At 49.8% G+C, this 9,290-nt stretch overlaps 1 protein-coding gene and 1 long non-coding RNA gene across 2 annotated transcripts in view; both read left to right on the top strand.

Moving 5' to 3' along the window:
• Positions 1-9,290, top strand: part of ZBTB47 (zinc finger and BTB domain containing 47) — a 416,665-nt gene that overhangs the window by 393,128 nt on the left and 14,247 nt on the right. Inside the window, exons 3-6 of the mRNA XM_081163706.1 lie at positions 276-1,706; positions 2,873-3,020; positions 3,631-3,746; positions 5,387-5,531. Of these exons, the coding sequence (XP_081019832.1) occupies positions 276-1,706; positions 2,873-3,020; positions 3,631-3,746; positions 5,387-5,531 (1,840 nt within the window). The remainder of the gene's footprint in view (positions 1-275; positions 1,707-2,872; positions 3,021-3,630; positions 3,747-5,386; positions 5,532-9,290) is intronic.
• The window catches only part of LOC308569772, a 126,942-nt gene that overhangs the window by 103,405 nt on the left and 14,247 nt on the right, over positions 1-9,290 (top strand). The window lies entirely within an intron of this gene.

Raw genomic sequence — 9,290 nt, forward strand, 5'->3', positions numbered from 1 at the left:
GGAAGTCATTGATATTTTAGGGTTGTCTGAATGAATAGTCTATATTGTAAAATAGAAAATTTAATAAAAATGAGAGAGAGAGAGAGGAAATGTCAGTTTGCCCTAACAAGCAAGCCTGCTCCGTTCCTGGTTGTATTTCAGATATCTTGGTGGGGACGTAAGGATGGAAGCCACCTGAGCTCCACCTTGGGCTCCATCCGTTCCAAGGAGGAGGAGAAGGTGGAGTCCCACCACCACTTGGCTCTTCTTAACCTTCCTCTCATTTCTTCCCACAGCTGATAGTCGAAAAGACAACTGACTACCCGGCCGCCGAATACTCTTTGGTGGAGGATGTAGCCCTCCACTTCACGTGTTTGATGGACAGACTGAACGAGCAGCGTCTCTTTCAACCGGATCTGTGCGACGTGGACATCGTCCTGCTGCAGCAGAGGAACGTCTTCCCGGCTCACAAGGGGGTCCTCGCCGCCTACAGCCACTTCTTCCACTCCCTCTTCACCCAGAACAAGCAGCTGCAGCGGGTGGAGCTCTCCCTGGAGGCCTTGACCTCCCAGGGCCTCCAGCAGATCCTCAACTTCATCTACACCTCCAAGCTCCTGGTCAATGCCTGCAACGTGCAGGACGTCCTGAACGCGGCCGCCGTCCTGCAGATGAGCGACATTGCGTCCTCCTGCCAGGAGCTGATCAGCACCAGGTCCCTCGGCTTAGCCATGGCCAGCAATATGGCGCTGCCTCCGGACAGCTGTGGCAAAGGCGTCCCGTCTCAGTACTACTGCAACATCAAGCAGGAGATGGACCCGGCGCCGCACCCCAAGATCTACGCTCGGGAAGGGAACGATCCCTACTCGGTGCGGGTTGAGGACAGCGCGGCGTGCGGGGGCAACCAGAACCTGCCCGCCGTGGCTGGCAAGAAGTATTACAAGGAGGAGAAAGATGGCAGCCCGCCTGTCTGCAAGGTGGAGGGCGAAGAGCCCGATGTGGCCCTGGGCAGCCAAAGCTCTTACAACCGGGGAGAGCAGATCATTGTAGAGGTCAACCTCAACAATCAAACCCTCAACGTCTCGAAAGGGACGGAGGGGAAGTCTCCGGCCGCTGACCAGACGGCCGGCATCGCCGCGGTGATTGGGCGGCCCGAAGGGGAAGGACGTGGCGCGGACGAGGATGGCGAGGAGGAAGAGAACGGGGAAGGAGAGGAGGAAGAGGATGACGGCGAGGTGGGAGAGGAGGAGGAAGAGGAGGAGCACAGCGAGGAGGAAGAGCTGGAGGAGACCACCGAGGAGGAGGACGAGGAGGAGGAGGAAGACGGCGAGGAGGTGGCGGAGATCAAGAGGGAGAGGTCCGAGCTGCCCCACAAGGCCAGCAGGCCCTCCAAGGCCGCCCAGGCCGCTGCGTCCACCAGGTCCCAGGAGGCGGTTGCCGTGGCGATGGAAGACGAGGAGGTGGAGGAAGCGGAGGAGGAAGGGGAGGACCAGAGAGGCAGGAAGAGGAAGAAGGAGCCGGACGGGGTGGGCCAGAAGGTGAAGTTGGAGGAGAAGCAGCACTACCCCTGCAAGAAGTGCCCCCGGGTTTTCAACAACCGCTGGTACCTGGAGAAGCACATGAATGTCACCCACAGCCGCATGCAGATCTGCGACAAGTGTGGCAAGCGGTTCCTGCTGGAGAGCGAGCTGCTGCTGCATCACCAGACGGACTGCGAGAAAAACATCCAGGTGAGGAGGGAGCCCACCGCCCCTCGAGGCCCTACATTTCAGCCAAGCTGCCCTTCGCAGGCTTTGGCGCATGGCGCGCCCTCTGTGAAACTAGAACGGACAGGAGTCGTGACATAGGATGCTGCCTTATGCTGAGACAGACCCACTGACTGGGATCAGCCGTCCTGGGTTACAGGCAGGGGAGTCTCCCATCCCTGGAGAGACTAATAATAATAATAATAATAATAATAATAATAATAATAATAATTTATGTATACATACATACATCCATACATCCATATCCTGCCCATCTGACTGAGTCGCCCCAGCCACTCTGGGCAGCTTCCGATGCCTATAAAAGCATACTAAAACATCAATCATCAATCTGATCCAATATATTACAAAAAATCATAATACAGTGGTACCTCAGGTTATAGACGCTTCAGGCTACACTCGGCTAACCTAGAAACAGTACCTCGGGTTAAGAACTTTGCTTCAGGATGAGAACAGAAATCGTGCGGCGGCAGCGGGAGGCCCCATTAGCTAAAGTGGTGCTTCAGGTTAAGAACGGACCTCCGGAACGAATTAAGTTCTTAACCCAAGGTACCACTGTAACTTTAAAACAAACAAGTTTTATCAAATGAAGTAATATTCAACAAACCATCCAAAAAAATTCAAATCAAACAGTTTGTTGTTGACAAAGGACAGCTGGACATATAAAGGGCCCCATTACCTTCAGTAGCTTAGGTAAAGGTAAAGGGACCCCTGACCATTAGGTCCAGTCGTGGCCGACTCTGGGGTTGTAGCGCTCATCTCGCTTTACTGGCCGAGGGAGCCGGCGTACAGCTTCTGGGTCATGTGGCCAGCATGACTAAGCTGCTTCTGGCGAACCAGAGCAGTGCACGGAAACGCCGTTTACTTTCCCGCCGGAGTGGTACCTATTTATCTACTTGCACTCTGACGTGCTTTCGAACTGCTAGGTGGGCAGGAGCTGGGACCGAGCAACGGGAGCTCACCCAGTCGTGGAGATTCGAACCGCCGACCTTCTGATCAGCAAGTCCTAGGTGGGCCTCATCAAATCTAAATCCTGCCTTGTAGATGTTCTTCATGGCCCCTTCCAACTCTATGAATTGCACAATTTTTTCGCTAGGCTCAGGTTCTCCTGACTCTCCCCATCTCCTTTGCAGTGCATCACTTGCGGGAAAGCCTTCAAGAAGCTGTGGTCTCTCCATGAGCACAACAAGATCGTCCACGGCTACGCGGAGAAGAAGTTCTCCTGCGAGATTTGCGAGAAGAAGTTCTACACGATGGCGCATGTCCGGAAGCACATGGTCGGTGAGTGGACAGCAGTAGGTTTGCCACCCCCTGAGGAGCACGCAGCACCAGGCGGCGTTTCAGCGCTGTGCAGATGACCCACCTTCTCGGGCGCAAATCAGGGTTCTAGGCTTTGCCCCACGAACCCTTTCCAAGCCTGTCTTCATCTTACTTTCTAACTATTTCACGTAACCCTTTTTCAAGTGTTTGCTTTTATCGGTGCCTTTAAAAGAGCGGTTCAGTCCAGACCAGCAGTTCTCGACCTGTGGGTCCCCAGATGTTGTTGGACTACAAGTCCCATCATCCCTGAGCTCTGGCCTTGCTAGCTAGGGGTGATGGGAGTTGTAGTCCAACAACATCTGGGGACCCACAGGTTGAGGAAGGCTGGTCCAGACACACACACACACACACACACACACACACACACACACACAACCTGGTGGCCTGCAGATGTTTTTTGGACTACAACTCCCATCATCCCTAGCTAGCAAGACCAGTGGTCAGGGGTGATGGTAGTTGTAGTCTGAAAAAGAGATGGAAGATGGAGACCAAAGGTTCGAATCCCCGCGACGGGGATCATTCCTAACCGTACAGATTTCCCTGGTAACCACGATTCTCCCTTGCTTTGCAGCCCACACCAAGGACATGCCGTTCACCTGTGAAACGTGTGGGAAGTCGTTCAAGCGAAGTATGTCTTTGAAGGTGCACTCTCTGCAGCACTCGGGAGAGAAGCCTTTCAAATGTGAGGTGAGAGCCAGGTTCAGCCAGTCTTATCTTCTTCTGCTTTCCAGTTTCCAGTTTGCAGTGTGAACTTGGTCTGATGGATCTGTATTCAAGTCCTCTTCTTCTGCAGCCCATATCCATCCTGCTTCCACGCAGAAAGGTTGAGTGTTTGAAACTCCATGCATGAGTCTGGGCTGGCTGCATTTTCTTAGTCCAGGCTTCCTCGGCCTCGACCTTCCCAGTGCTTTTGGCCTACAACTCCCATGATCCCTAGCTAGCAGGATCAGTGGTTAGGGATGATGTCTCAAAACATCTGGAGGGTTGAGGTTGAGGAAGCCTGCTCCAGATGTTTTGAGACTACAATTCCCATCTGAGTAATTCCCACTGTGGTCCAGCTCTGAGGGCCATCTGGCGGTTCCCTCACTGCGAGAAGCCAAGTTACAGGGAACCAGGCAGAGGGCCTTCTCGGTGGTGGCACCCGCCCTGTGGGACGTCCTCCCACCAGATGTCAAAGAGAACAACAACTACCAGACTTTTAGAAGACATCTGAAGGCAGCCCTGCTTAGGGAAGCTTTTAATGTTTGATGCATTACTGTATTTTAATATTTTGTTGAAAGCCACCCAGAGTGGCTGGGGAAGCCCAGCCAGATGGCTGGGGTATACCGTATTTTTCGCTCTATAGGACGCACTGGACCATAGGAGGGGGAGAATGGGGGGGGGACTCCCCCTCTCTGCTCAGCACCCCTTCAGCGAAGCGGCAGGAGAAACGGAGCCCCTTCCATTTCTCCTCCCGCTTCACTGAAGGGGAGCTGCGCAGAGAGGGAAAACTGTGCAGCACCTCTCCAGCGAAGCGAAGCTTGGAGAGCAAAAGGGATCAGTGTGCACTGACTCCTCTCGCTCTCCAGGCTTCAGGTGGCTATCCGCAAGCCTTCGGAGCACAGCGGGAACTCCTGCTGCACTCCGAAGGCTTGCAGATAGCTGCCTGAAGCCCCCAGAGCGCAGCCTTCGAAGCCTCCTCAGGGTAGCGGGGGTCCTTCACCCCGCTGCCTTTGCGCAGCCATCCCCAAGCTAGAACAGTGAGACGGAGCGCTCCGTCTCCCTGTTCTGGCTTTGGGCTTAGCCGCACAGCCTGCATTCGCTCTATAGGACGCACACACATTCCCGCTTAATTTTTGGAGGGGAAAAAGTGTGTCCTATAGAGCGAAAAATACAGTAAATAAGAAATTATTATTACTATATATTATTATTATTATTTATTATTATTGAGGAAGCCTGGAGTAACGCTTGTTCTGTTTTGGTTTATAAAAGTGCAGGATGTTTTTGCAGTTTTATTGCAACAGAGCTCATGATATGAACTGGGCTTTCTAAACACAGTTAAAAAAAAACATTCTGTTATGCACAGTGTATAAAGTATATATTTACAGGTGTGTTCATATTCTATGGCAGGTTGAGGAACCCAGCCTCGCAGGGTTGTTTTGTGGGTAAAATGCCATGGGAAGGATGGGAGCATAATATGTCATTTTTGAGCCCCTGGGAGGAAAGGCAGAATGTAAATAAAACTGCCGAATGAAATGGACCTCTTGGTTTAATACAACAGAGACCTTTCCTTCATGCAAACTTCCTGCCTTTCCTTATTCCATTCCTCCATTCTCTCCCTTGTCCAGAACTGCAATGAGAGGTTCCAGTACAAGTACCAACTCCGTTCTCACATGAGCATCCACATCGGTCACAAGCAGTTCATGTGCCAGTGGTGCGGGAAGGACTTCAACATGAAGCAGTACTTTGACGAGCACATGAAAACTCACACAGGTAAGGGATCCATGGCTCGGGGTGGACAAGCCAGCCAAGTTCCCGCTTCTTGCCTTCCCAATCTTTTAAGTCCAGCCCCATTTCCACAGCTGCGCACAGTACTGACTGACCAGCGCCTGTAACGTCACGGACCCACCTCTTCTGTCCTGTCCTATATTCCGAGCGGTTTTGCAAAACTTCTCTTTAAAATTCCGAATCCTTTCTTGTTCCAACAGTTTTGGGGGGAATGGACTGCTTTTAATTAAAGGGCTGGTGCTGTGCTCTTTTTATTACAGTCATTTTCAACATATTTTATATATGCATGTAGTTTTAATTCTATCCATGTTTGGTCGTTATTTAACGATCCCCCCCCCATGTTTAGCAGTTCTTATTTTTATTTCTAAGCTGCCTTAAGTCTCCTGTCAGGGGAAAATGTGGTAGGTAAATAGATATATCATCATTATCACTTTATTTGTAAAGGTAAAAGGTAAAGGGACCCCTGACCATTAGGTCCAGTTGTGGCCGACTCTGGGGTTGCAGAGCTCATCTCGCTTTATTGGCTGAGGGAGCCGGCGTGCAGCTTCCGGGTCATGTGGCCAGCATGACTAAGCCGCTTCTGGCGAACCAGAGCAGCGCATGGAAACGCCGTTTACCTTCCCGCCAGAGCGGCACCTATTTATCTACTTGCACTTTGACGTGCTTTCGAACTGCTAGGTTGGCAGGAGCAGGGACCAAGCAACGGGAGCTCACCCCGTCGCAGGGATTCGAACCGCCGACCTTCTGATTGACAAGCCATAGGCTCTGTGGTTTAGCCCACAGTGTAACCCACGTATTTGTACACTGCCTCAAAGAAAGAAATAGGCTCAAAGAAGCTTGCAACAGTGAGAATAATACATAAGCAACCATTATAATTTCAAAACAGCAACCATAACAAAACCTCAACAATAAACCATGACTGAATTCTGGAAAGCTGGAGGCTTTGTGGGTAGGTGGGTTCTGTCTCCCAGAATCACCCCCACAGCAAACCTGTGAGGTAAATAATTCTGAGAAGCGGTGACTGGCCCCAAATCACCCAGTAAGCTTCATGGGGAAGTGGGGATTCAAACCCTGGTCTCTCAGGTCATTTTGCATTTTTCTGTTGCGAACTACCCTGTGATCTTTGGAGGAATGGCAGTAGTATACAACTTTAATCAATAATCAGAATAACGATAATAGTCCTGCACTCTAACCACTTTGCTAAACTGGCTCTACCAGTCATCGATTATATATACCGTATTTTTTGCTGTATAAGATTCACTTTTTCCCTCCTAAAAAGTAAGGGGAAATGTGTGTGCGTCTTATGGAGCGAATGCAGGCTGCGCAGCTATCCCAGAAGCCAGAACAGCAAGAGGGATTGCTGCTTTCAATGCACAGCGATCCCTCTTGCTGTTCTGGCTTCTGAGATTCAGAATATTTTTTTTCTTGTTTTCCTCCTCCAAAAACTAGGTGCGTCTTGTGGTCTGGTGTGACTTATAGAGCGAAAAATACGGTAATTATATTAAATTACCCAACTTTGAACAAGTTTCTAGGCCTCAGCTTTCCCAAAGACCCCACTGGCATCACCACTCTTCCCCCCCCCCAATTCCTTTTAATCCCAGAGTGTCAGATTGCATTTCTTAGTACAGAAAGTACATCTGATATGTAGAGATCGTTCCTACAGTGGTGCCCCGCAAGATGAATGCCTCGCAAGATGAAAAACCCGCTAGACGAAAGGGTTTTCCGTTTTTCGATGCGCTTCGCAAGACGAATTTCCCTATGGGCTTGCTTCGCAAGACGAAAATGTCTTACGAGTCTTGCGATTTTTTCCGCTCCCCCCCTTTTCTAAGCCACTAAGCCGCTAATAGCCTTTTAGCCGCTAAGCCTTTAATAGCCGCTAAACCGCTAATAGCGCTAATCCGCTAAGCCGCTAATAGGGTTGCTTCGCAAGACGAAAAAACCGCTAGACAAAGAGACTCGCGGAATGGATTATTTTCGTCTTGCGAGGCACCACTGTATTCTACTTAACTCTTCTGGAAGCATCTCTGTGTGAAAGAAGCAAGCAGAAGCTTCCTGATGTTTGGGTTATCCCTTCAGGGGAGCTGAGTTCAGCTGGCTTTAACTGCTTCTCTTATCTCTTTCAGTCAAGGTCACGCTGACTATAAAAGAAGGACCAGAAGGAATCTTGTTTTCTCTTTCTATCTCTTTCCCTTCTGGTGTGGTGTTCTGTACATCAGGCATGTCCAAAGTCCGTTTTGGGGGCCTAATCCGGACCTCTGGTCGTTTTAATCCGGCCCTTGTGGCAGTTTATCTCCTGGGGTAAAACCCTAAAAAAAAAGCTGAACAACTTCAATCCTAAGAAATGCTCAACAACTTTGGGGTAAAATCATAAAGAAAGCTCAACAACTTCAATCCTAAACAAAGGTTAACAAGTTCAGTTGGCTCTTTGGTCGGCCCTCACGGCCCTTCACTTCATCAAATCTGGCCCTCTCTGAAAAAAGTTTGGACACCACTGCTGTACATAGTATGCTTAGTATTAAGGTTTAGACTTATTATAAGTTATTGTAAGTTTAAGTTAAGTCTGCTGCAACTGGATTTCTTATGGACAGGGCCAAATCCTGAATGTATTGGATTTACGACCATTTTGCTCATTTGCCTTCAGTTAAATAAGTTGGGGTTCTTGTTATTAAACATACCAATATATCTGACTATGGACTAACATGAATTTATCTCTACTCATAAACTCTTCTCTCTAATTCTGTAACGAATTATTGTGTTATACATATCCTTATGAGTTTGAGTTTGTAATCTCTGTTTGAGTTTATAATCTCTGTTTGAGTTTGTACTCCTTGTCAGAATACATACTTTTGAATGGATTAGTTTTTGTTACAATTGACTATTGATTTGCGAGTAGGGACCACTCCCACGACTGAAATTTATATTGGCCAGAGTTCCGGGTGTGCTTTTCTCATGGCATTTGCTTTCAGTAGCAGTAAAGCTCTGCTGGATGAAATACAATGGCCTCTGGCCTATTTTTTGGGAATCCTGCAACGTGTTTAAGTTGTTACTCTGCTAACTATACATTGGAGTTGCGTGGCGAGTTCCTCCCTCCCACCAGTAGAAATAAAGACACCGGACAACATTATTTAGGTTAATGGGCTAAAATTGGCCACAACTTTATTGGTTACAGGTGATGAGCGGTATTGGCTTAGGCATTGGTCCTAATCAACTCTCCGGCTTCAGTCTGTCTGTCTGAGAGTCCGGGAAGGGTTAACACCAGCAGGGGGAGTCCTGCTGATGCACATCAACTAGGCACTCTCCCGGGGTCACTGCTAGGGGGCGTGCCTTGGGCCCTGGCCTTCATAGGCTTCGGGCGGGGCCACGCCCCCCGGAGTCCTTTACCGGACTACCCTTCACTATCCGGGGGAGGTGATGTCGCTCCTCCCCCCATTCATCTACATAACAATACCCCGACCAATGCCTAACCGCCAAACCGTAGAAGTTGTGACGATTTGCTACGAGGTAGGCGAAAAAACCAAGTGGCTGGTGCCAATTTGCCAAGTGGAAAAATTCCTGCCAGGCCCCTTAACGGCGACCAACCGAAGTCCATAGCAAGGTCAAAGGAGGAACCTTGAAGGGTGGGTGGGTGGGAAATTCCCCAGCTGATCAGCGGCAAAAGAGGACGCTCCTCTGCCGCGCTTGCCCTTAAATGGGGTGAGCCACACCCCCTGAGCCAGCCAATTGGCTGACCAGGGAACGACGCAT

Source organism: Podarcis bocagei (assembly GCF_964188305.1).
Source record: "Podarcis bocagei genome assembly, chromosome: 12".
Taxonomy (NCBI): Eukaryota; Metazoa; Chordata; class Lepidosauria; order Squamata; family Lacertidae; genus Podarcis; species Podarcis bocagei.